At 54.2% G+C, this 27,548-nt stretch overlaps 1 protein-coding gene across 8 annotated transcripts in view; it reads right to left on the bottom strand.

The window, feature by feature from the left end:
• The window catches only part of patj (PATJ crumbs cell polarity complex component), a 118,078-nt gene that overhangs the window by 59,173 nt on the left and 31,357 nt on the right, over positions 1-27,548 (bottom strand). For 6 of the 8 annotated variants that reach the window (XR_005635420.1, XM_039767233.1, XM_039767239.1 and 3 more), the window contains exons 16-29: positions 27,363-27,512; positions 26,227-26,286; positions 24,516-24,644; positions 14,430-14,639; positions 13,449-13,574; positions 10,518-10,772; positions 9,314-9,383; positions 8,406-8,484; positions 5,405-5,488; positions 4,964-5,035; positions 3,773-3,950; positions 2,880-2,990; positions 2,445-2,504; positions 2,018-2,111 (exon numbers count right to left, since the gene is read on the bottom strand). Coding sequence is in view for 7 of the 8 variants with exons in the window: in XM_039767233.1 (XP_039623167.1) it covers positions 2,018-2,111; positions 2,445-2,504; positions 2,880-2,990; positions 3,773-3,950; positions 4,964-5,035; positions 5,405-5,488; positions 8,406-8,484; positions 9,314-9,383; positions 10,518-10,772; positions 13,449-13,574; positions 14,430-14,639; positions 24,516-24,644; positions 26,227-26,286; positions 27,363-27,512 (1,678 nt within the window). In the remaining variant the exon portion in view is untranslated. The remainder of the gene's footprint in view (positions 1-2,017; positions 2,112-2,444; positions 2,505-2,879; positions 2,991-3,772; positions 3,951-4,963; positions 5,036-5,404; positions 5,489-8,405; positions 8,485-9,313; positions 9,384-10,517; positions 10,773-13,448; positions 13,575-14,429; positions 14,640-24,515; positions 24,645-26,226; positions 26,287-27,362; positions 27,513-27,548) is intronic. The other 2 variants (XM_039767236.1, XM_039767238.1) reach the window with 2 other exon arrangements.

Below are 27,548 nucleotides of genomic sequence, written 5' to 3'. Positions count from 1 at the left end.
CCAAGAAAAAGAGAAGGGCGACGTCAGAACAGGATGAAGGCCCGTGCCGTACCCTCTGCCCATGTCTTGGCGGTGCTCCTATGGTATCAGCAGACCACGGCAAGTGGTGCCCAGTGCTAAGGACACCTGCGACAAAGTCTCCAGGCTTGAAATCCGACAAGTCGTTCAGCGTCACAGCGCCCCTTAGCCTCCTTCTCAGACACCCCGCCAATATGTCAGGGCGTGATTCGCTTAGCCCCGCCCACAACGGCCCCCTGGGACAAGGAGATCGTCACTGTCCACAAAGGCCAGCACCCGGTCCAGTGCAGCCTGGCAAACCACAAGGCTGCCAATTCAGCTGTGACCTCACAGACCACCCAGGACAGCAACAGTACGCCGGCCCCCGCATTACTCGACCGCGTAGGACGTCTGCAAATTCAGCGGCTCAGGACGGCAAGGAAGAGAAACAGAAAAACGAGTGAGGCGGTCACCTGGAGTGCCATCGTGTCACTGCCAATCTGGAGGTCAAAACTCGTGGCCAGAATGTTCTGTCGGAGAGCGAGCCACGAGCCCACCCGTTAGCGGGAACACAAATACAACACACATGGAGACCACACCAGGGAGCGGCTCCATCCGCCATCTTGGACACGCAGGAGGCGTACGCCGCTGACCTCGACACTGTGGTGTCACACTGCGCTTAGTGACATGCAAACAAGCCGTCCTCAGAGAAGATGTGAGCAAACAGCACAAAACGAAATGACATGAAAGAGGGCGGCACGGTGGCGCAGTGGGTAGCGCTGCTGCCTCGCAGTTAGGAGACCACCTGCGTGGAGTTTGCATGTTCGCCCCTTGGGAAGTCGAAGTTTAGGGGGGGCGCTGGCTGGAGTGTCGCTTGGCTGTGCATCTTTGCTGGAATTACATGAGTCCTAATGCTAAGGACGTGCGCAGTTTATGGGGTCACAGCCCCCTTGCCATCACTCGACCCATAATTCGGTTTGAGGAGCTCCAGAAGGTGAGGCCGGGCACTTTACGAGAGGAAGCTGGCAGTGCACCCACCGCCGCGGGTACAGGAGAAGTCACTGAAGCCGACAGGGACAACAAAGTCAACTCCCCCAACACTGAGCTCACTATTTCGTGACGATGAGCTGATCGGGGTCTCCTAACACCACCATGACAGAGGCACACGTGCAGCAGAGAAGACGTCGAAGGGCAACTCAAGGACTCTGAACACTGGGCACCACCAGGTTATATGGAGTGGGTGCCACGTCTTTGGCATTTATAGTCTTCAGCATCACAATGTTAATCTCAATTAGCCGCCCGCTGCTCCAGGTTGCCATTCTCTTTGCCCCTCTGCCAGAGGATCAGTCAGGTCAGCGTGTGAGGAGGAGGAGGAGGAAGAGGAGGAGGAGGAGGACGCTGCAGTAGAACTGGCAAAGCAGGGCGACCTACAGACAGAGGAGTGGGATACATGGAGTCCCCAAGTAAAAGGCGTTCAGACGTCACACCGAGGGTCCTCATCCCAACCAATCCGCGCTGTTTTGGGGTCTGGTGTCCCCCCACCCCTCTGTTATCCTATTTAGGCGTCTCAGCGGCCACCCCGACCTCCTCCTCCTCCTCCTCCTCCTCCTCCAGCTAGGGGGGCTCCTTCACAGCCTCTTTTAGTGTAGTCCCCCATGTCAATATCTGTCAGCCGTCCTGCTGTCACAAAGGCGTTCATGCAGAGTTTCATTTTGTGCGTCCTCCTTAAAGGAGACGAGGCACTGGGCAGGCATTATGGGCAGGTGTCACTGTCACCCTGTGAATGTGACAACAAACAGCAAGAGACCAAAAGAGACAACATAAAGACAACTGGCTGGTAAATGTGAGGGGCCACATACCGAGATCCCGACACCAAAAGCCCACTTAAAAGGCAGGACCACCTGGGATAAAAGCAGCAGCCAGTGCCACCCTCCAGGAGCACCACTCATCCCACCTTCAGAATGGCACATCGTTAAGACGACGCAGACCCCCATCCTGCTGTCCAGCTGGAGCTACTCACCATCGGCGTCTGCTTCACTCAGGGTGGGTTCACAAGGCTCTCGGTAGGGTGGGGGGAGTTTCATGGGTGGGGGCGCACCCCCTAGAGATGGCACCTGTGTCAAAACAAGAAGAGCATCGATCAGTCACTGATACGGTGGGACGATGGCGGTAGGAGGGGGATCAGCCCTGCTGGGGCACAAAACTTCTGAGCCCCCTTTACAGCCTCCCAGAAATCTGCACCTCAGCTGACAGTCTGCTGTGGTGTGTGCACAAGGCAGGACCCCCAAGTGCCCCCACCAGAGGGCATCAGGGGTACCGCTGCCAACTCTGGGTCTGCTCATTGTCTGATCTTCTCCAGGCGCTGGTTAAATTGACCGGTTGCCTCAAAGCCCCCTCCTGGCATCCTGACAGGGCACATAGTGGGGGGCTTGTCAGGCTGCACCCACCTTGGCACCTTGTCGGGGTGGTCTGCTCCTGTTCTGACTGGGATGCATCACTGATGTGGGCTGCAGAAAGACAAAGAGAGCAAAAGTGAAATGACACGAGGCAAAGCAGCACTCGTCTCGATGGCGTCTGGGGGCCGAGACCACCACCACTGGACGGTTCAACTCTTACTCTGCAGCCGCCTTAGAAATAAAATGAACAAAGTGGGAAAAGAAGAGAGAGCAAAGAGTGACAAGCGCACTCCAGTGTCCCCTCACACCGTCTTCACCACGGTGGACGATCCAAAACGAGGACCAGCTGCATGCCCCGTGACGGAGGCCGCGTCACACACCCAGCCCGGCTGGACAGGACAGCAGGACATGCGTCCCCGTCACCTCCTCTCACCGATTACGGCCCACTAGAGAGACTGGCGAGGACAAACACAGACGTCGACTTACTCTGGGGGTGGACGACAGGCTCTGGACGACGAACACCACAGGATTTCCAGCGTCTTTGATGGCCTGCACGGCGACTTCGTGGCTGGCATTGCGGAGGTCCTGCCCTGAAACCTGCAGAAGCAGAGGATGGCATTGTGACGCTGGAGCTCATCAGCTGGTCAACACTCGACAATCACCCCCCCACCCCAGGACCCCCTAGGGCTGCAGGCTTCTGTTCACCTCAGTGCCTCACACACACGATGAAGAGCCAACACGTGGCGAGTGCACACGTCAAGGTCAGGGACAGACTGGACGGTGAGTGGACACCCGTGACTGATGAGGGTCACCATGCTGGGTCAGAGCATTTCTGAAATGCCAAGGTTTGTGGAGTGCCCACCAATGGTGGTCCGGGTACAGAAATACCACAAACTGCGGACAGCGTGCTGGTCGGCCAGGAGGCCAAAGAAGGCTCTGCCATCAAACCAACAGAGTGGCCGGTTTAATGAGGGTGACTGGCGCACAGAGCATATGGCACTGCCAGTCACAGTGCCCACGGTTGAAATCATCCATTGAGGGCCGGTCCACTGCAGAAGGGGCGCAATTTGCACACCTTGTCATCATCATCATCATCGACGACACGACTTAGCACTTTAAGCAGAGACTGGAAATTTTGGACTCTTGATGTTTTTAAGGATGGTGGCACTCAGTGACAATTCGGTGACAGATCTTCACTTTTTGTCTCTGCCTCGTTCCTTCAGGTGTTTAATGGACGTCAGCCATTGCTGAGCAGCCTTAAATTTCCTGAAACGCCCATCACCAATGAACTAAAGTGGGCACAACGCATTTTGGTTTGTGAAGAAGTCCCACCGGCGCCCCACTTCCTCACATCGCTCCCGAGTTGGCAGTTCTCGTACCTCAAGGATTTTGTCTCCAGTTCGGAAGGCAGCCGTCTTGCCAGCAGGGCTGTCCTTCAGGACCTGTTTGATGAAAATGCCTTTGAGCTCCTCGCCATTCTTCAGGCGCTTGATGACCACCTGGCCACCCACGATGCTGATTCCCAAAGACTCGGAGGGGTCCCGCCAGACTTCCACCCTGGGGGGACAAAAAAGGCTGTAAGGAAGATGAAGGTGAAAAACAAGAACAATCGGTATGGAGGCGGACCCCGGGTTAAACACGATGCCACCCGCTTATAAAGGACAGCAAACATCGGGCACAAGGCAGGGACGCGCCCAGGACTGAGTGCCAGTCCAACGCTGTGAATGGGACATTCAGCAATGACTGGCGAGACTCGCACAGTAGATTCAGAAATAGGGACCACCTCACCCAGGGACCACCTCAATGCATCTCAATTCTACTGGCAGTGAAATGAAGACGCAGCTAAAAATGGAGACTCGCAACGGCGATAAAGTGAAGTTACGAGAAGAAAACAGAAAAATAACGCGGCTAACGGAAAAAAACGCACACGTCACGGGCGACCAAATCTCACACAGACGGACGGACGGACGGACAGACGGGCTTCATGTGTCCCTCACAGACACTCAAGGAAAATCCTGCCATTCGAGATTCTGCCAAGCTGTTGCCGTGTCCCAGGGGGAGGAGTCAGGAAGCCGCGTGCGATGATGTCATCACCGCTGTCGTCTCGCACTGCGGGCGACTCTCTTAACACTCCGGTGTGCGTTTTTACTAAAGAATCCATCAGATTTCAGACTTCCCGACCAAGACCTCCTGGACTTTGGGACTTCCTAGGGTTTGGCGTTTTTGGCTTCCCGAGATGGGAGGAACGCAGCAGCCCTCATGAGGGGAGCCCAAGAGAGGTCCTCTGGACCACCAGCACGGTGACATACCCAGGTGTTCAAGGCCCCAAACCCTCCCCCAGTGTCACCCAAGTGGTGCGCAGCAAAGGGGTGGCAGGTTCTCATCTTGACGAAGGGTTAAGTGACAAGACCACCAGGTCACAGGGTACGTCGTGACCCACAGCTCAAGGAACCCCAAACAGGCCTGGTCCACTGTGCCAAAGAAGAGGTGTACCCGCGCTTGGCATGAAGGCTCCTGAGGAGCGTGACGAGAGCAGATCTGCGGACCACTGTGGTGGTCTCATGACTTACCTCCTTGGAGGCCCCCAGTGACTAAAAATTGGCGTCTCTTCTCCTTCCCCCTCTTCTCTTTCAGGCAGTTCACTACAATCAAAGCACAAAAACAAGTTAATGGCGGCGGCTCCTCCAAAGCCATCCCACCAGGTGACAGAAAGGCCAGAAAGTCACAAAGAAGCCCAAACTACCAGCGAGCATCTGGGCACAAAGCGCCACATGAAGGTTTCAGAAACCTGTCAGAAAACCCGCTTAGAGCTCGACCCAGTGCCCCTGGCACATGTGGCACTGGGCACAGGTCACTAATCACACCGGTCCTTACCTTGCAGCCTCTCATAATTGGCTTTGCCCCCAAAGGTCCTAAAAGTAGCACGGCGCCCACCGGGCAAAGCAAAGCACCAGACACGGCCATCTACCAGTCCACAACCCGCCAGTAAGAGTGAGGTGCTCAAGTCGTACCTGGGTGGGGTTTTAAGATGTCCCCTGGCATGGACTGGGCTCCTCCTCGGCTTACCCTCACCAGAGATGAACACCAAGGCAATCCTGCAAAAAGCTCAGGGTCAGTGGGTGAAGATGTGGGCACAACCCTCTAAGATTCATCTGCCCCTAACTGGGTGACAAAGGGGCCAAGTGGACATCAAAAATGAGGAGACGATGGCAGTGAAGAAACCTGAGCCACACGTGGCAAGGTGACACAAAGTGAATCAGTGCCAGGAGGCTGGCACAGCCGTGACCTCCTCACCAGGCGACATCTTGCAGCAGATAAAGGTGTCAGGAGTCTGGAGGGCTCTTCCAGTTCCACGGTGGGCAAGTCTTCACATCAAGAGGACATCGGTTGGTTTGGGGGGCTCCACACTGACCACAAAAAATTAAACGAGTAACCGAGGAAGGTAGCTGGATAATAAAATGGACGTGGAAGGGACGATACGTAACAAAGGCACACAAACAAAGAATCCCACCGACCCCACCGGGATCTCCTAAACACAATTCTACCTGCACGGAGGGTCTAATGCCCTCGCCTGCCAGGAATTATTGCCACAGAAATCCCCTTCTCATACCACCTTCTTCAGCCAGTTGAGCCCCTTTCAGGCCTGGTGACATTTCCAAGGTCACTTCTGTAAGGTCAGAGGTCAGCCACTCTTTGCACTGGTGGGTGCTCCTCCTAGTGGTCCCTATATAGTAATTCAGACCCCAGACCAACACAGCTGACCCTTAACTACACCCCGGTGGACAGAAGCCAGCGTTCATTTCGTATCCAGCAACCAGCGAGGTCGGACCTCAACATGACGGCCAACGCTGTGCTCTTCTTTTTACATTTTTGTCAAATTGCACATTAAACGGGGCATCACTTGGGACGGGTCACTCTCTTTATTATTTTAAAATACCTATCAAACAACCCATTATATAGCGCCTTTCTCTTCTCTCTATCTAGACAGACAAGTGAGCTACCTGGATAACTAGTCAGAGAGATCGACCTGAGGAGCTCCTAACACACCATTTTATCACCATCAGCAGCTTCATTATGGAGACAAGAGCACTGACGGCACTGGGAGTCAGCCATCTTGGGAAGGTCAGTAAAAACACACGAACATGAAACACTAGTGATGACCTCACCAAGCTGTCTGAAAAGAAGGGACACGGAGTTTCCTTTGCGTCCTCCACATCTTTAAAGACTGGCAGTCCAGACTGCTATGCACCTCCACCATCACAGACAGCTAGGCAGACAGATGGATTATTTATGAAAGGCACTTTATATTAAACACTGGAGTGAAAATGACAGATCTCTTTGTGTTTCTATTATTGTTCATCTACAGGCTTGTTCAGGTAGTTAGATGGATATGAAAGGCACTATATAATAGACAGACTGAAAAATATACAGTGTGACCACCTGCTAGACCGAGTTCAATACAGCCATCTGGTGGCCAGGAGCAGTACTGCTCTCTGCCGTCACCGCACACTTCCATACGAAAATCTTATTGGGCATTTGTGACAAAGTTGGAATTGTGAGACTTCTGTCATCATAGAAACGTTCAGATGTCACATCCAGGCAGCTTAAGACACAGATGCAGGTGTCCACGTTGTGTTAGGAATCCCACATAATAAATACAGTGCATGCTGCTGGGGGTCCTGCATACCGATGGCAGTGCGTCTTTGTGCTGCCTCACTGGGACTGCGCTCTTATCAGAGGTCAGTTTTTCAGTTTTTTTAAATGTTTTTTGTTTATAGGGAACTTTTTTGTTTTTTTAGAATACTTTCAATACTTTACTGTATTATATAGCGCCTTTACTGTATTATATAGCACCTTTATATTATATAGCGCCTTTACTGTATTATATAGTACCTTTATATTATATAGCGCCTTTACTGTATTATATAGTACCTTTATATTATATAGCTCCTTTATATTATATAGCGCCTTTACTGTATTATATGGTACCTTTATATTATATAGCGCCTTTACTGTATTATATAGTACCTTTATATTATATAGCGCCTTTACTGTATTATATAGTACCTTTATATTATATAGCGCCTAGCCTGTGTCACAGCCCCCAGTTACTGTGTATTTATCATATGCTGCCATTTCTATGTATCTATTGCCTTACATATCTACGAGTCCCTTATATAGCGCCTTTCACCATACACACCTATTACCCATCAACACATCAGTGTCCTGTCACACTTCAGCTCAGCAGGCCTCACACTGGCACACCCCTCCCCTAGGGTGTTACCTTTGATGCCAGTCTGTCTTTTAAAGCCCCCTTCACAATGCTATCGAGGACCTGCTTTTTCTCCTTCACCAAATACTGGGAGATGGAGGTGGTTTGTAAGTCTGGAGGACACCGACCCCTGAATTGCTGCATTTACTCCTCTCAGGACGGACCACCGACGTGTTCATTAGGCAGCTTCAGCTCCTTCAAGACGCTGCTGCCAGAAGGTGAGGCTGGCGTCCAGTGAAGTTTAGGGCCGAGGCTCTGCCCCAAGTCACCAGGGGGCCTGCTAAGACCTCAAGATGCTGGCCTACTAAAGATTAACAAAGCAACACGAAGAGGTCAAGTTTGACCTGCAGGACCCCCAAAGCCCAGGACTGAGCAGGCTGCTGTGTTTCTAGCGCCTCGGGTCTCAATAGCCAGAAGCCATCAGCACCCCTTCTCAGTTTTCCTCTCCTCTATCCTCGGTACCCCTTGCTGTGCCCCCACTGCTCTACCACCAAGCGGTTTTCCTCCCCATATAAAGACCCTTGGAATGAAAGGCCAGAGAGATTCTCTCATCATACCGGTGGGTCTCCAGGACTCCCACCCTACCTGACTTTGTCTGCCATTCGACAAGCAGAACACCACAACACTGGGCTGACAACATGACACGAGAGAACGCCAGGAGAGTCCTGAGCAGCCCCTTTATGCTACCCATCAGTGGCAGTGGAGGTGCCAGTTATCAACCGCCACCTCGTCAGACTTACTGCTCTCTGAGGTCGTCTTGTGAGCTCCTCACAGGGTCCACCCTTGGGGTCTCTTGAGGCTCGTTCTCCGTCGACTCTTCTGCAAAAGACACAGGAGCCTCAGGTTAGGTCTTACGTGGCACGGAGGACAATGGCAGAGCCGGACAGTGGGGCCCCCACCCAACAATTTCATTCAGCTCGACATCCGGCCCACCAGAGCACCTGGGGGGGGAGTCCCTGGCAGCGAGTGTGACATCACATCCAGGGGGGCTCATTTTTTTACGCATTTATTCAAAACATGGGCCAAGGGGCGGAGCCTCCTGACACCCTAGCCCCGCCCCCACCTCCTAGAAGTAGTGGTGCTGTGACGTCAGGTCAAACTCCGAGCGGCCACTCCTGCTGGGTCAGGTCGGGGGTCCATCAGCACTTTGGCTGACATTTCTCGACTGCGGACTTCATGTCGTTTGCTCGTTTTGATTCCACGTTGCTTTCTTCTTTGATGCTCTCGTTGTTAAGATTCTATTGATAAAACCTTTCAAATATAAAAGGACCTCTAGTTGTATCATGGAGGACCGAAGGTTTTCAGGTCTTCATCATCCTCCTCCTCCTCCTCGTCCTGCTGGTTGGGTCTGTGCAGACCAACAGGCTGCTTCTGGAGTTCGGGGCCAGGCTGCCTTGGTCAGCAAACTTTGAGAAGTTTGGGCTTTTGAGTAAAGAGGAGGAGGAAGAGGAGGAGGAAGAGGTTAAAAGGTAGCAAACAGGACTCCGGGCTCCCTTCATCTTTAGTGTATATAGCGCCTTTTGTGAAGCTTTAGAGAACATCATTACGGGCAAGTCCCGGGCACTTGAGGTAAAGCTGGCAGTGCGGTGCGCTCAATCATGCCAATCCCTCACCGTCACCCGCAGGCTCATAAGTGGGCGCCCCTCACCTGCTTCTGGCCTCCAGCCGCTGACTCCTGGGGATTCGGCCCTCCAAAGTCCACCATGCAGATCGACGTCCTGTGGGGGAAAAAAATAGAGCAAGGATGAGAAAATCCCAGAAGCCCCACTACAGGGGTCCGGCTTCACTTCACCCTTTGGGATGACGCCAAGCAATGCAGCGCGGGAACAAACAAAGGTGTCCCCCAATTCCAGGGTGGGCTTACAACATACTAAGAAAGCCAGGGTACAAGTGGCTTCAGGTGAACCAAAGGGATGTGTGAGGGTGGCGGCCTCGACCCCACCCGCGATGACACCGTGGAGAGAGGGGACATCCACTGAACTGGGGGACGAACTCTGACAGAGTGACGACATTTCGGTTTGGGGGGGGTTTAACTTTTGAACACTGTCTACATTTCCTTTTTGGCAGCACCGTGAAGATGAGGGTTTCATTTACAGATAAAAACTGCCAGTCAAATTCTTCAAAATCCCAGGGGGTGCCAATCAGTTATGGGAGACACACACCTGGGGGCTTTTCAAGGCACCGCAATTTCTAAGCAGACCCCCCCGAGGACTCCTTGTTTGATTTGTTCCAACTTCACATTACACCCCAGATCCTCTTGATTATTGATTCACCTCTTCTGACCAGCCGTGCCAGTCCCACTCTTCAACTGTGCCCACCAGCCAAGGCACCCAAAATGTGAACAATTGTGAATTGTCTCCCTCTGCTGGTCAGCGGGCGCACTGCGCAGACTCCCTCCAGTCCTGCTGGCCTCAGTTCATGTCAAGCCAGCAGTGTCAGCCACTTGTGCCCAGAGCTGCAGCCCCCACTGCCATGACAAGGGTCAAGCAGGTCACAAAATGCCAGGGGTGCCAGGACTGTGATTAAAAACGTAGCACCCATCATGATGCAGAGCCTTGAAAGCTCTCGACTTCCTTAAGTTCCTTCCTTTGGGTCGCATGGTGAGCAAGTTATGGAGACCGAACTTCAAAGTTACTGGTGCAGCTCTGTCACTGCACTGGCACCCTGCCACATGCCCTAAAAGTGCCCACTGTCACTGAACTATATTGGCATGATGCCATTCCCCTGCACTGTCACCCCCATGCTGAGGATGCTCACCAGCCTCCTCCGAGGGCACAGGGCAGTACAATGTGAACCATTCATCTGTTCTACTAGGAAGCAGTGCCACCCGTCACCACCAATGTGCCACTCACCTCCTGAGCGCTGGCACAGGGTTGTGGCTCAGTCCACTCCTCTTTGTCCTTCTCTCTGAGCTGCACGTATGGCAGATGTGAGAACTCACGCCCACCCTTTGCCAGGCTTTCATATCCAGCCAGCTCCTCCTCACACTCTTCATCTACTGCCATCTCCCTCTCCACCACGTCTTCATCAGGTCCTGTGTGGGTCCACAGATGGGGGTCCGGCTCGTCCACCAGCTCTTCACGGAAGAGGGGGTCATCTTCAAATCCCTAAAAGGCAGAGAGTGGCGGTCACCGGAAGACAAAGTGGCAGTGGAGGAGCCCCCAAGAATGTCACTAAGCTGTGAGATCCTGTGGACAGGACCACCAACCAGTCGACCCCCCCCAGCCGCTGCCACCCAGCTCTACACTGCCCGATCTCTTCGTGTCCAGTTCCCTCTGACCCGCCACCTCTCGCCCCCTCGTCTACTCCCTGCTGCTCATTTTGTGACATTAGAGCCCCCCTGGTCCGCTCATGCCAGCTTAGCCCACTTTGTGGCCCCCGGGTCTTGAGCTGCTTCTTCTTCCTCCTTCCCCCTCGGCCCACTCTCAAACTGCTGGAGCCCACCCACCCTGTTGTCCCGTCCCTCTCCTCTCCTGGCTGCCAAGCGCTTACAACTCACCCTCACCTCGCCAACAACACCGCCTTGGCATTTTCGTGATGCCACTCTGGGTTTCATGGCAACAATGCCAGCTGGCGGTCACATGAAAGTGAAACGAATTACCAGCGGGACGGATAAAAAGTTGAGAAGCAGCCTCCGCACGGGGGTCCTGACGTGAGCACTGAACATCGTGACGCTGGCCACCTTTGATGGTAAAGTGACAAGCGTAATGACCTCCACCACCAGAGATCGTCACCCCCGCTCCTGAGGTTCTGTCACCAAAGCTTGTGAGGTTTACTTGCCACATCAGTCACTTAACGAAGATCTCACCTTCATCATCGCATTTCATCGTTTTAACAGGAGGATCTCCCCTCACTTAGAAATGGACCACCGAGGCAGAGAGGACCATTAAACGACTGAATGAATGAGCGCCCCCTGGTGGTCTGGCTGGCTGCGGAGTTAACGAGGGTCTCAGCTGCTGTTGCCCCATCTTCTTGTTTTCCCACCAAGAGGTTTACGGTAACAACGGCAGTCACAAATGTTGTCAACTTAGACGGGACCACCGTAAGAAAGTCTCCTCTGGTGATGCCACTTGGACATTTTAGTGACAGAAGACCCTTGGCTGGCTGCCCACCATGGTGTATCAGGCTCCTCCTCATCCTCCCTTTATATCGTCTCCCCACCAAAGCAGACAGCACTGCTCTCTCTTTTGGGGTTTCGGGTGGGCTCTTCTGTCTCGACCAGTTAATGAGCAACTCCGCTGATGACGTCCCCCTCGACGTTCTGATGTCAACGTTGATCCTGAGGGAGATCGAGACCCCACTCTCTTTGGTGACCAAAACCACCACTCAAATCTTCACTTGACCCCAAAGTCAAAGTGCTGAGGTCGGGCGTCGGCTGTGGAGACCACCACCAACCGGGCGATACGGAAAACCCACCAACTCGGATGGCAAAACGTCAGCAAGAGACAGCAGGAGGGAGAACGTCGGTCAGCTCCACCCAGTTTGGGGGGGATTGTTGAAGAGGGGGGTCTTCATTCACTAATCAATAAAGTAAACGGAAAATGAAAATGTCAAGAATGGAAAGTAGCAGAGGAGACGTTCAGTTGGTGGTCCGCACCGCCATGACAAACACATAAGGGGTCTCGGCCTTAGGAACTGCGTTGTGGCCTCGAGGACGGGACGCCCCTCAAAGATTCTAGTTTTCATCTCATTGGTGGCATATATGCGACAAAATGACGACTACTGTTAAGTGACCGATTTAATAACCGTCCCCCCACTCCAGAGATCTCCGGGGGGTCCGAGATGCGTGGAGTCCCCACATTGGTGATCAAACATCGAGATGGGCCAACATGAGCACTGATCTCCATCAGGCGAGCCCACCCACTCCACCATAACACGAGGAGAGACGCAGCGAGCAGGTGCCCCTTATTAGGATGCCAAACACCCACCACCCACCACGTGAGCCAAACGTTTAAAAAAGAGCGCCAACGCCCAACAGGAACAAAATAAAATACAAGGCCGTCATTAGCAGACGAGCCCCCAAATTAAGCAGGTCATAAAGCAGGCAGTGGGCCCCTCGCTGCCCGTCCCTCTGCCGACTCAGCGGTTTTCCTCGCCAGCCAGCCGTCTGGACACACTGAGCTGCTCGGCGCAGGGCCCTGATGGCCCGTAATTAGCCGAGCTTTGAGGAGATTTACGGTGGTCTCTGCCGCCTCCTCCTCCTCCTCGTTTAGGATTTTTATTGGATTTTTTTTATGAACATTCGCTTGGGAAGTTAGACACACGGAGAGAAGTCGGCACGGGACGGGTGACCGGCGCCTCATCCATGTGGGAGGTTAACAAGCCCCCAGGGGAGCCATTTGGGCACTATAGTGGGCCAGACGCTGTGGGGTGGTCCGTCTTCTCATTCAAATGAGGGCGAGGAACAACCTGGCCAAGTAGTGGACCTCGGGGGCAACTTGGCCGGGCACCATAAGGACCACCTGATCATGACATGAATGAGTGATTGAGCCCCCCACACCGCTAGAGTGCCCACTGACATGGGGTGCCACAGGAGCGGACCAGCATGATGGTGACCACATGAAGTGCTCCACAGACAGAGAGCCTAATGGGCCAAAGGAAGAGCGGACCACCTTTGATGAGCGGGCATGTAGGCTTGGGTGATACCCATCAGGTGAAAACAGATGGCAAAGCACTAGTAGTGCTGCCCACCTCGTGACTGACAGGTGGACAAATGAATGGACAGACAAGACACCCATGCCAACAAGCTAGGAGCGGACTGAAGGCTGGAGGGGCCTGCCTACCTGCGGGACAGGAAGCACGAGGGTCGGGGTGCCAAGGCTGAGGGAGGCTGCGCTGTCCACATCGACTTCCACCTCCTCCTGGGGGGATTCCTCCTCCTCCTCTTCCTCCTTCTCTTCCAGGTCGGGCTAACAGAAGAGACAAAGCAAAAGTTACAACTGCTGATCACTGGGATGGCAGGATTCAGGTATCTACCTATGGCACCGTGGGTTACTGGATGTGTGTGGGCTCACGGAGGAGAGTCTAGGGACCAGCACGGTGCCATTTCTCTTGCCAAGCCCACTGGTCTCTCTACCACAGAGTGGTCCCATCACTGCCCTCCTAATTGGCTCGTACAGTCAGAGCACAAATGAAGCCCGTCATGCTCCTCAGCATAGATACCCCCGTCTGTGCCAGCCTACCCCCTTCCGTGTGTCACAATCCCATAATTCCTTCTGGCTGGGGTTGGTCCCTTTCCATTCTCATTTGGGGCTCCTAGTTTCCCACTCCCTATAAGACACCATGTTGTGTCCCTTCAGCCCAATGCCAACCTGATTCTGCCATTACTGCTTCTTGGCAAAGTGCCCATCTGTGACCTCTAGCAGCTATAGGCCACCTGGTTGTTCCTCCCCTCATCCACAATACTGACTGCTATGGCACTGCCATTCTCACTTGACACTCACTTTCTGCCCACCCCAATATGCCACATAAAGTGCCCTGTCCCACTGCTACTGTGCCCTCTGGTATAGTTTGCCCACTATTTCACATTTATATCAACTGGCACTTTTACTGGGGGGGAGTCACAAAGATGATGGTGGCTCGAGCCCCCAGGTGACTTCATCTCCAATTCCAGATTTGCTTTCCATAATCCACATTCCTCCTTGAGCAGGGTGCATTATGGGAAAAGTTTTGCATTGGCACCAAAGCCAAGTAACTCTGCTGGGTGTTAAGGCCAAATGTGCCAGGGAGCGTCATGTTCCAGAGAAAGTGTGAAAAACGCTTACCAACAGGGGCTTGCAGATGCCCAAGAGGACCTTGCCAGGGGGCACAGATTTCAGCACCTCCACAGCCTCCACGAGGCCACATGCGTCCAAGTGGGTGTCATTCACAAAGACCAGGCGGTCCCCCGGGAGGATGCCACCGCTTCTCTCGGCTAGCCCACCAGCGACCAAGGAGCGGATCACGATCACAGTACGTGTTGGATCTACAGGATCCTGCAGAGGGCGCCAGAGACCACAGTTCACAGCAGAGCATGCAAAGAAACCCACCAGGAGAGAGAGAGAGAAATGTTAGTGTGACACACAAAACAGGTGACACGCTGGACGAGACGTGACGTGATGTGACAGGAGGACGTGCCTCTCCCTGGAAAAAAAAAAACCAAAAAACAAACAAAACAAACAAACAGCTGTTAGGTGAAGGACAAAGGAACACACAAGAGGTGACCCCCACCCAACGCCGTGCAGGGGACCCACTAGGTGTCGTTACCCAGCTAGAGGGTCACATCAAACCTGTGCCACTCTGAGGCGGCCATGGGGTTCACTGGCTTTGTTCAAACCACCACCACACCCTGGCACTACGACCCCGAGGAAGCCATTTATTTACTGTAGCCTGAGGTAAATGCCCGACGTCCACGTCCGCTTTGATAGCTCCTGGCAACCCACCCATCCACCTACAAACCAAGTCCTCTGCTGAAATCCCACCCCTCCAGTCCACAATCTATTAACTGGCACCACATCCGGGGTTGGCACAGAAATTGGAGACAAAACGGGCAATTGGCATATTTGACATTTTACACCTACAAGTGACTTAAATCCTCCATCAGTCCACCCCATTGTGTGACATCATAGTCAACAAGCCCAAGGATGCCCTTTCTGTGCCCAGAGGGCTCCCTTTCATTCATTCATGCGGTCCCAAGCTGGACGTCCCAGGAATGCCCGACCTAAACATGTCCTTCCAGCTCCCACCTTTCTCATGACCAGTCAAGACGTTTGATGCCCCAGTGTGTCCTGGTTCATCTGCCAGGTAGCCATGCCCGATGCCCCGTGCTGAGAGAGTCTGAAGACACCACAACTCTACTCCGGGGTCCAGTCCTGTAAACCTGCACAGAAGCCCCTTCTTCTCAGGTGCTATCCAAAGCTGGTACCCATAAGGACAGAGATGCCAGCAGACTGCTAATGTGAAAGCTTCGCCCGAGGGCATGGTACCTGCTTAGCATAAATCAGTTAGCTGCCAACCGCAGGCTGCACCATTCTTGAATCAACCGGTAGTCTAAGTAGGACACGGGAAGACCACGCACACACCAGACATACGGCATTTGAAGCCAGGCTGCAGCCCCAACCTCTGTGCCACCGGGCCACCATCAGAAAATCTACTGAAGGCATTGTAGGGCTGACCTTTTATAGCACTTCTCCCTAATGAATGGCACAACACTTGTGCAGATCAGTAAGTGGGCACTACCCTGTGTGTGGCACATTTGGCACCTGACAGCGAGTTAGTGCTGAGACTTGAATGTGATTTTATAAAGCGCCTTGCCAGAGTGGGTATCCATACCAAGTGGGCTTGGCGCGACTGGACTCAAACGACACAAGGGCTTGACGTAGGCTCACAGTTCAAGTGCTCAGCTATTGGGGGGCCACACGGCTGTCCTGAGGGGGGCACATTCAGTTTGATGAAGACGACGAGTAAGAGGAATCACTTCATACAAGAACAAAACCTGCGGTGGTCTCAATCCTGGGGAGACCTTGGCGAGGGTCAAGGCCACCACTGAGCTTTAACAGAGTGGGCACTAGGAGGCGCTGTATCGATTACATAAGGGGGGCCGAGCCAAGGTGTCGCCTTCGAGAATAAACAACAGGGGGCCCTCAGAGACACGTCAGTCCACATCTTGCTGCCCAGTCACTCGTTTCGTCACCGTCACCCAAGACGCTCGCCGGCTTTTGTTTTGAGTCGCCATTTCATTGTCGTCGCCCACATTCTCGACTCCGCTCAATGACGAGGACAAACGTTTAAAGAGAGTCTCTTCATCTTACGCCTGTCACCCACGTGGGCTGCCATTGCTTTGGCTCATCCAATCCCATCCTCATAGAATTGGGTTGGCATGCCAATTGTTTCAAGTTTGGATGAAAAGTCTGCATTCAGCCTGGCATATGCCAACCTTGGTGTGCTTTTAACTGCTTACATGTCAATGCCAACTTCAGGCAGGTAGAGTGGTTTGTGTTCTTAAGAAGGTACCCATGGTAGGGAGGCACAACACTTCAGGCTCCTTCTGGACCATCCAGCACCATGGAAATCCATGAGGAGGGCAATGAGACCGCGGCCGGGAGGCCACAGTGGGCACTGGGAAGTCACTCAAGTGACCTAAAGAACATCTCATCGTGGGCCCCTAACACTCAGCATCATGGCAGACCACGGACCCTCGCGACCGACTCGCCAGATGATTGGCAGGACGTCAATCAAACCCACAAACCTGGCCATTCAGTTCAGTCACCAAACGGTTAACCGTAATCAAAAGGGCGATGGCGAGCTCCCGGCTGGCACCTCGGCCAAAGCCAAGCCAAGTGAAACGTAAAAAAAACGGAGACTGAAAGTGATGGAGGGCAGCGCTCACCCCTCCAAAACAACCCGCTTCACCTCGGGCCGCTCCTGCATGGAAACTGGACGCCCTCCAAGGGGGCTGCCCATCGCGGCTAATCGCCAGTCAAGGCCCCGCTCAGCTCCAGCCAGACTCGAGCAAAGTGGCCCAAGCCAGCTGGTATCAATCAGGGGGCCCCTCATCCTGTGGGAAAGGTCGGCCCACCAGCAGAACGCGCCTCACAGGACAAGCTGAGCGGCGCTAAACGGGACCCTCTTTTACGTTTCCCATCATCGTCCTCTCGTTCTCCAAAAGCCACCACATTGGAAGTGCCTGGCGCCCCTTGAAACGACACGGACCCCCGATCTCGGGGTCAGATTATCAACAGCGGCTACACAGGAGGGCTTGGTCCACTCGTGTCCTCGCTGATGCTCATTACTCCATTATTTCAAAGGGTGGTCTCCTCTTGAATGCCCCCTGAGTGGGAAACGATCTGCAGCTCATGGCACAGTGAAGAGACGCCGGGCACCGATTCAGGATTTGTTCAATAAAGCCAAGGGGGGTCGGCTTCGGCTGATTGGCCTCAAATAAAGGGGTCTCGGTGGTCCTTCTGGCTTGTTCTCGGAGACCGCTGTGCCACCTTCCTCCAAACTCCACCCCAAGGTCACCACAGCCGGCCAGGAGGTGGCCACCCAGTGTGCCACCCAGATGTACCCAACTGTCCTCCTGCAGGCAGGTTGCTGATCAGGTGCCATCAAAGAGTAGAAAGAGGACACACCAGGAGTCGCTAGGGTGCTGCTATTGCCGAACGAAAGGCGCTATATGAGCCCCCCATGCGTAACAACACTCGCACTTTTCTCTCTTGTTCGGACCCCCATGCTGAGGCTCATTCCTTACTGGGTTTTGGCCACTTTGACCGGAGGACGAGGACGTGCCCACCTAAAAGCGCAGCTCGGACTTCCTTCCACTCCCCCCTGCCTCCCTCCATTTTAGGAGCCTGCCGTTTCCATCTCCGAGTCCTGGGGATGCCATCTGGCCAGTTGGCATGTGAACTAAGAGACGGGTGATCACGAAGTACAATCCCAGTCTGTGGAGCTACACACTGAGCCACCACACCGCCTCGCTATGTCAGGAAGGCAGACCGAGGTGTTCACTTTGCATCACACACACCCCCCAAGACGAGCTTTGTGGCTACACGGTTGTGCCCACCTACCTTCACGCTGCAATTCAATGCTTCTCTGGAAACGATTCATTTAACACGACTGGCAAGCACTTTCCTCAAACTATCGGATTACACCGACGCGGGAGAAGCGTCTTCACTGGCATCAGGCTTGGCCTCGGATGGCACAGTCCTCCTCAGCCATCACTACACATGCACACCATGCCAATCCTGCCAGCTGCAAACCAGCAGGGCTTGACAGAGGTGCCAGGGCCACCGAGCCACTAGAGACTTGAAGCCACCGTGGGGTCAGTGACCCTTGTGTTGAGTGTGTAAGAGGCTCAGAAATAATGGGGGCACATGGATTGAAGGTCAAGTATTATGGGATGCCCTGTTTGTACGCCACACACCAGGGCCACCATGCCACTAGAGGGCAGCACAGGTTGAGTGATCAGGGACTTGTAAATAACAGGCCCATTTAAGCAGAAGTTCAAATATTATGGGATGGGGCCGGAAACCCCTTATGTGTGTCGCAGGGTTAAACCAGCAGAGCTCCTCCTTCAACGAGGTGCCACAGGATGATGCGTCCAGTAAGGAGCGTCGAGGACTGGACTGGACTGGACTGGACTGGACTGGACAGCAGGGTACACTCCCACCCTCAGCCCCTCAGGGTCTCCATTTATTAGAAGTTCACATCTAGGGGTGAAGCGGGAGGAGGCTGGACCACCAATGGGCACAGGGAGGATGTGCAAATACCACCCAGCTGCTGAGAAGGCTGGCTGCCCTCGAGAACTGGCACCAAATGTTTTACAGCCTGACACCAACTTTCTTCATTTGCCTGCTATGACGTGCAAGGGGGGCAGCCAGCCAGCCTTACCTGGACCCCCCAGGATCCTCATCATCATCACTGACATACATCCCTGTGCCATGCGCCACCATCCAGAGTCCAAACACTTGCCAGTGCCACAGATGGTGGCGCTACACAACTCGTGGAGATGAAACTCCCCACCCAGATAGAATCTGCAGATGAAAGCCCCCCGCAACATGGGGTGGGGGGGGGGTGGAGTGGAAAACCAAGAAAGACGAATGAAAAAAGAGCGAGCGAGCGAGCGAGAGAGAGAGAGAGAGAGAGCGGGCGGGCGGCTCAGGGGCCCAGAACATCCGATAGCAGCTTCACAAGTCACGGGGTTGGATGGCGCCTTTGGCCAACGCGCCAGCGTATCGACGAGATCTGAACGCTCGGCATGGCACCCCGGGCAGGACTCGACCTCCATCGCTGGGGGCTCACCGAGTAAGCGGTTCTGCTTCAACAGGTCCTCAAGCGCAGGAATCAATTTTTAGTCCAAAGTGAAGAAAGGAGAGAGGCGGCGATGGAAGAAGTGAAGGGTAGCAAAAAAAAAAAAAAGAAAAGAACGAGTTGGCGGGCGATAGAACGAAATCCAATTTCACGTAAACTGCAGGAGACCCCCGCGGCCCTCCGTCCCGGCCCGGCCATCACCGCTCCCCGGCATTCAGCCGTTTCAAATCAATCACGAGTCTAGGGGGCTGCGCAGAATCAGATCCGAGCGGCGCTCCGTGACAAATCGCGTGCCATGTCCAGCTTTTCATTCCCCGTTTTTACAAATGTGATGAATGAGCCGAGATTTAAATGACAAAGGACTGAATCGGCCCCCCAAAGTGACCCCGTCACTTCTCCCAGGTTTACAAATTCTGAGGGAGCCCTCCAAACCAGAAGACCCCGGCCGAGTGGTCACACAAGATCACAGGAGGTGTGCTGCCCCCCAAATATCGGAGAACGCGTGGGGGCTTCCATCTGTCCGGTGACGACTCCAGTGAACACTTCAGGAGAACCACTTGGGCACAACTGGACAATGACGACCCAAAGATGGTGCCCACCTTAGTCAATGGGAGAGAGCAGATAAGCGGCCGTCAACCATGGGGGTCTCGTAACCCACCGAGTCCGTGAAGATTGTGACCTCGCTGACATTTGGTGGACACCTGAAACGAGCCCCCCTGGCCTTCACTTCAACAGCGTCTGTGCCCTGCTCTGTGTGGTCAGGGCTCGTCTCATTTGTTTCAAAGGTAGTCTGGCACATCCTTGTGAAAAACCTCAACGAAAGGCGCTATATGGGGTCTGCGGCCACTCGCAGCCGTCGGCAAAATCTGTACAGACACCGACGGACCCGAGAGTTCTTGTGCTGGGTCAGACGCGTCCATGCTGAGTTGGCACATTGTCTCCAGGTCCCCCCACACCAGGTGCATTAGAGGGGCACGAGTGTGCCCTGTATCGCTGCTCGACGTCCTACAGGAGGAAACAGACGCTACGTGAGAGACGATCTGAAGACCCCAATTGGCTCCTTCTGGTCACCCCACTGAGCGACTCATCTGCTGTGCGGTGTCACTCATAGTCTTGAGTGCCCGCCTCTGGTGCCCCCTCGTGTTACCCGACAGATCAACTACTTTTCTTTTTGGCCGCCACCTTCATCATTTTAAAATTTCCATCGCCACCCGAGACCCCAACCACTGGCAAGTCCTCTCACCTCATCAGCTCGTTTCATCTTCTCGCCCGCTTTCCCTGGTGAGGGTTGTTGGAGGCAGCAGGCCAAGCAGGTCACTCCAGACTTCCCCGATCCCAGGCATTCCCAAGCCAGTGCCTAGAGGGACCCGCCTGGAGCCACAATTGTCACATCCTCACGATACACGCAAAGCCACCTCAACTCTGAGGTTTGTTCGGAGTGTCGGCCCAGCCAGGCCGTGAGGAGGCCACAGTCCTGCCACCTGAGGTCACTAAATCAGCCATCGCTCGCCGCCCATGGTCACAGGCGAGGACCGCGATGAAGGAGGAGCAGAACACCGAGAGATACGACCACCATGGAGCGGTCATCTCACACTCTCTTAATGGGACACTCATGGACAGGACCCCCAGAGACACCTCAACTCTTCCACTCAATCCCCCCTTTTCCGAGGACTTGAGATGTGGAGGTGCAGGTCCTCATCCCATCCACCTCACACTTGGCAGCAAATCGCTCAACTTTATCAACTGATGACACAAAGAGGACATCATCATCATCATCATCATCATCATCTGCCTACAACAGTAATGCTACCTGACAGGATGCCCACCTTGATATCCTGTCCAGGAGGAGTGACAGCACATGGCCTTGACGGACTCTGACTCAACACACAGCAGGCAAGGAGCGGGCAGGAGCGGCCATGTTGCCCACAGCCAGCAGCACCTCCAGCAGCACATGGCCAGACGTTTGTACCAAATGCCCCAAGTGCCCCCTGGCGACTGAACCAAGGTGGAGAACTGCCCTACTGGTCTGTGCCTCGCAAGGACTTAACACCCAACAACCACACAGCTTAGTGAGGACTAAGCAGGGTCACTGAATGGCAACATCGGGCACAAGCTGGGTAACTGCCAGTCCGTAACAGGGCCCACTCACCCGCTCTCTAACCAAAAGTCCGCCATATTGTGTTCAAAAATGCCAACTGGAATGCTGTCCACAAGAAGAGTGTGCCCCCAGCCATCGACTTTCAAAGGCTGCTTAATCCCATCTATGGGCACCGACATGCCAAGGGTCCATTGAGTGGCACTGCTTCCATCAAGAGGTTTTAGGGAGCCAAATGTTTTCTAGGGAGTGCAGTAAAATGGAAAAACCAATCAAAGACCCCTCAATGAAGTGACCACCCCGACCGGCCCGCCGACATGGAGATCAGGGGCTCCGTTACCGTCGCTCCGCCAGCAGCAGGACTCTCTGGTCGTGAGCCCGGGGTCGTGGAGTTGCCACCAATCAGACTCCTCCCTGCCTGCTCTGGTTGGCCCTCAGCTGGGATCAAATCACCAGCTTTGTTTTGGACCCGGCTGGTGCCAGCGAGGCTGCCTCTTTGGCTTGGTGACTAAACACCATGATGTCCCCATTTCTAAAGTGGAGGTAAAGCGCTCGGTTGCTGCGCAGGTTTGGGGACATTCAAATGTTTTCTGGTGCTTCACTTTTCTAGGGACACACAAATGACCACCTAAGTCAAAAAACCCCAAGCAGGCAGCAGGTGTGCCAGGAGACACGCGGGCACAAGTGGGAAGCAGCAGGTAAAGGGGCAGGTGGTGAGGAGGACAAATTGGACAATCACATGGTTAACGAAAAAGGAAAAGAAAGTCAAGTTTCACCAACGCCCCAGTCCCCCTTCAGAGCCCCCACCACCTCCAGCCCCCACAGCCACACACGGCTTTTCTTCGGGCCTCTCAGATCTTCTTAAGAGCTCGTAAACCGTAAGCGCCGAGCTTCCATGAGCTCGTTCCTCTCAGGAGCTGTGAAAGTGCTGCAAACCAAACTGCCAGCCCCCGCATTAGAGGGGGCGGCGGGGGGGCCGACTGTAAAATTCCACACATGCCTAAATAGCAGTTGACCCCTGGACGAAAAGGGGTCAGCGCTGCTTACATGTTACTGTAAGCCTTCAGGGGTGAAAAAGAGGAAAAGAAAAGTGAAAAACACGGCAGGAAATGAGCGCCCAAAAGGCCCGAGCGCCGTTAACCCGTGCAGAGCCGACCGGCAGCGAGAGGCGCCCAGTGGCGGGCGGGCGGGCGGGCCGCAGGAATTCACGGAGCGACTCGGGAGCGCCGCACTGCAGAGGGGAGGCCAATTAGGGAGGATCTGCCCGAAAGCGAGAAGGTAATTACAAGGCCGGCTGCCCTGTAAAGACTTTTACGACCACTTGACACCGCAGGCGGGCAGGTGGGCTTCACGACATCCTCTTCACGTTAACCCTGTAAAGGCCTGCATTGCACCGAAAGATGGAGACCGCTGACAGATAGGGTCCGGCGTGATGGACGGGTGGCAGACATGGGCGTTGTGCCCGGGTGGACAGACTGAAATAGGACAAACAAAAGCTGAACTCGAGGGCACTAATGGCAGAGAATCATGCCACAACGCTCCTCTTACGGAGGGTCACATCTCGTGACGGATCTTCGTCCAGGCGAAAAGCAGACCACCCCCTCTCTGAGGACTGCCAGATTTATACCGAGAATGTGGGGGTGGTTTGGGGCGCTGCATTGGCATGAGTGTGCCCTCTCATCCTAGCATGGTATATGTCACATGACCTTTCCTCAGGGTTAATTCTAAGGGTTGTGACACATTTTATAGTGGCAGCTTCATGACATCACGCGACTATTGTGTCATTAAGGCTGTTGTTGGAGTCACCCGTTAAACAAAATAGCAACTCACAAACGCCACAAAGGCCAACGCCATCCCGACAGGCCACTTCACAGGGTCCTGCGCCACCACATGCCAGCCTGAGGGCCTCACACCTGGTGCCCCGACGCAGCCATCGTGAATGACGACAAGTGCTCTGGGCAGGTCTGCTCAGGCCCAGTGGCTGAACTCCCCCTGCGCTGCCAATTGGAGGTTGCCACGGAGAGTCTCTGCACAGGGCAGTCCTGAAGATGTGCCATTTACTGAGGTCGTGGGGCTAAGACACTGGCACAGTAGCTGTGTGTGCGTGAAGAAATACAAAGTGGAGCTGAACTGAGCTGATGAAGCGCACCTCCATAAACCAATGTGACGATGGTGGTGACAAAGGCCACCCACGGGGGACGCTTCCTGTTGGGACTGCTGTCTTTCACTTTTCCGCAGCAATTCCCGAGCCGCTTTCAGCATCTGCAGGAGCAGCGTTGTCAACGTTCAGCGTCTCTCCGTGACGTCCGTTTACACATGCCGCCATTTTGTTGATGACGCATCACTCAGTGCTTAATTCCCATTACCACCTGGGAGTGAGGGACATATAATGCTGCATGGGTTACATCACGACAGCCGACACGCGTTCACAAACGTACAATTCGGCCGGCTAACGGACTTCTCTTCCCATTTTCTTTACCGCTCTCAAGTTTGTCGACACATCGCTTTTAAGTTCTGGCATTGGCCCCGGCAGCTCCTGCCGACTACGCTTCACTTCCCAGTGCCATTCACTGAAAGAATCCTCCCCCCGTCCTGCGGCACGGCAGAACAGTCATATGGCGCCCATGCATTCATCTCACGCTCCGATGTCACAATTTAACGTGTACAAATATGCGCAAAATAAATATTCCGATAGGAAATAACTACGAAATAAAGCCCAGGATCCTAACTGAACGGGTACACAACTTTTTTTTACCATTTGGACCGCAGTGGAGGTGTAAAGCGTCCCACTAGTAGTGTCCCCAACATGGCGCCGTCCACGGCAGAATGTGAATCACCACACCAGGAAATGAGAAATGAACGCCCTGGCAGCCACGGGGCGCTTCGCCTCAGACCCCCAAAACCAAACTAAAGGCGTCGGCGGGGGTCTGGGAACAGCTGGGCTGGGCAGCGGCGGGGGCACACACACCTGATAGTCCAGAATGCTGAAGCCCAGGCTCTCTGCCCCCTTCTCCAGCTCCACCACCTGCACGTCCCTCGACCAAACCGCCAGCTCTCCATCCTCTTCCTCGTCTGGCGCCTCAGGAGGCTCCTCCACCTGCAGAGGAAAATCAATCAATCAATCAATCAGGCGGGCAGGCAGGCAGAGGCGCGTCAAATGGCGAGACGAGGAGTGGTGCCCGCTCACACAGCAGCTCTCATTGGCCGGGCCGGGTCAGGTGAACGGCAATCCAAGGGCGCGGGGGGAATAACAGCCGTTTTGTGCCCTTCCTGCTCCCAAGCACTCCCCATATAAACAAAACATCGGAAAATCGCCAACCGAATGAGAGCTGAAGGACGTCGGGGCATCCGCCACAAGTCCGGGAAAGCAGGCGGCGGTCCGAGGCCTTTAAGGACTTGGGAAGGGGAAAGAAAGTCGTCCTTTGGGCTCCACTACTCGATCGAAGGCCACGCCGAGGTTCCGATTCCGCCACCATCTTTTTATTTAAGAGGTGGTAATAAATTCGGATTTCACTGCATGGCACCATTTTGATGAGCTCTTGGGGGCATCTTGGTTGAGGCTCAATGGGCCGTTTAGGGTCATGTGACCCAGATCTCGTGACTTCTGACACCGTCACCCAGAGGGTATTTAAGATGGCGACGAGTTGGCGAGATGCGTCCAAGATTATGGATACTCAATGAAAACGAAAAACAGGAGTGCGAGTGTGTGTTTGATTACTGGGGGTTAAGACTTAAGGCTGTGTAGCATTGGGGTGGGGGGTCTCGTTTAAAGAGCCTGAAATCACACAAGCAGTGGAAAGGCGACATCTGAAGGGACCCTGCGGACCTCTGGAGCCCCACTGGGATAAAAATGTTCATTAAGGGAAAATCCCGAGTTATTAGCGAGTTGACGGAATCACGCTGTCCATTTGGGCACCTGGAATTTCCTGGAGTACAAGCAGGGCCCCCCGGCCCCCCCCAGCAGAGCGACTTCCATCAGGTGCGTCCCGTTTCTGGTGTGTTGTGTGTCACCACAGTGTCACCGACAGCAGGCCAGTGACCTCATCTCCGCTGGTGCGCCATCACAAATCTCCCTTTCTGCCAGCCGTGAGACGTGCCACCCTCACGACACAGCAAAGACTTTATTATTTTATTGTGTTTTTAACGCCGGTGGGTTTCTCACCGCCTTACCAGGTTTAGGCCCAAAGCACACAGTGGATAAGCGGGAGTGGACAATCGTCCAGAAGAGCCGCGCCATCAAGGCGCATAACAGGAGCCCTGACTGCACCCACGACGGGCATAAACCCCCTTTGATAAAGAACTCCCACCGCCGACCGACCCCTCCACTGGGGGGGCGCCGTGTTTAGTGAGGAATCGCTCAGAGCGTCGTGCCCCCCCACCCCACCCCACCTGCGACACGTACTTAGGATGCTGGAAATTTCACGTGCTCAGCTGAATCGCGTGCTGCTGGTTACACTTGGTGGCACTTGGGGACTAAATGAATGAAAATGGTGACAAAGTCCATAGTGTGCAGTGCGAATTGTCACCGTGAGCGACACATCTAAAACTGAAAAATGGAATCTGCTGGATGACGACGGATTGAAACTCAGTCACCAAGAAAAGGACGTTTGTGTTGTTGTGACGTTCATATCTGTGGATGTTCGATAAAACAAGAGAGAGCCCCCGTTTCTGGCACATACCTGATGGTCTCCGGCCTGCAGGGGGGACACATCGGTCAACACCAGCGGGACGTCACCAGGCTGGGAAAAGAAAGAGCAGAAAAACCAAGCGTGAGGTGCGGGCGCCAGGCCTGCTTCTCGACTACCCCTCACCAGGGGGGCTGGAGGCCTGGGCACTGGGGTGGGGGGCTTGAGCCTCGTCTGGCACCCTTAAGGTTCTCATCACTTCTTAATGTGGACTTGCGCCTTTTACTGTCTGCTGCTGTAACCCTGCAGCGCCCTCTGCTGTTCGTGTTCTTCTAGGTGGTCCTCTTTAGCCCCCTGCTGACCTTGAGAGGACAACACGTGCTTGATGTTCTCGAAGGGTTTCAGCAGCTCCCAGCAAAATGAGAACAAGTAGATCCAGATTAAGGAACGGAGACACCTAACAAAACGAAAGAGCCGAGACAAACAAACACACACCACAAAACACCCAAAGCAGACAAGTGTCACCAATCCACAGTGACACACACAGTGCAGGGTCACAAATGTGACACACCGGGTGACCACAGATGAAGTGCCACCGTCCCACACAATTCAAGCTCTGGCTGGTCGAGTCTGAGAAGACCTCCGAAGACGCTGTGGCCCGCTCATTAACTGTCCCACTTAGACTCTGGGACCCCCTCACACTCAAAGTGACGAAGGTGGCCACTGCAGTCAAACAGCCTGAGCGCCCCCCCATTTTGAAGGTTGCCACATGTCCTCTTTCTGCTCCTCCCGGTGGCTCTGCCCAACACTTACCTTCAACCAATCATCTTTAAAGCCAGCCTGACATCATCAAGTGGGCCTGTGCTCTCAATCAATCATCATCATCATCATCATCAAGCCTTCCTTCACTGGTCACTAAAAGCAGCCATCTATCTCAATGGCCATTCATAGACTGCTGGGTGAAATGCCCCCCAGCCCAGTGCCCTCACCCGACGAGGTCACCGTCAAGTGGCCTGGCTGAAGGTGGCCGGCCGCCCAACTTTGATGGAGAAGCCACCGCCGTCAAGCGTCCACCACACTTCAGGTCACCCCTCAGTGCTCAAGGTGAGAGAGCCGATCAGCAGCCACGTGCCAGCGTTTTTAACCCGTCGTCTGAGCAAGCGGGCGTATCTGACACACGGCGGTCCTACCTCCACCACACAGCCAGGCTCGTCCATCGCCGATCCAGCGTCATCTCCACCGAGGCGCCGCGCGCACACCAACGTAAACGGGGGAGGGACCTCCTTCAAGAAGGACACGGCCTCCCGGCGCGTCTTCCCATACAGCTGGACGCCATTGACCTGAGAAAGGAAAGAAAGGGAGACGCGTCAGCCACT

The sequence above is a fragment of the Polypterus senegalus genome, chromosome 10 (assembly GCF_016835505.1).
Source record: "Polypterus senegalus isolate Bchr_013 chromosome 10, ASM1683550v1, whole genome shotgun sequence".
Lineage (NCBI taxonomy): Eukaryota > Metazoa > Chordata > Cladistia > Polypteriformes > Polypteridae > Polypterus > Polypterus senegalus.
Note: the sequence above shows the minus strand (reverse complement) of the source record. Positions and strands in the feature narration are given on the sequence as shown.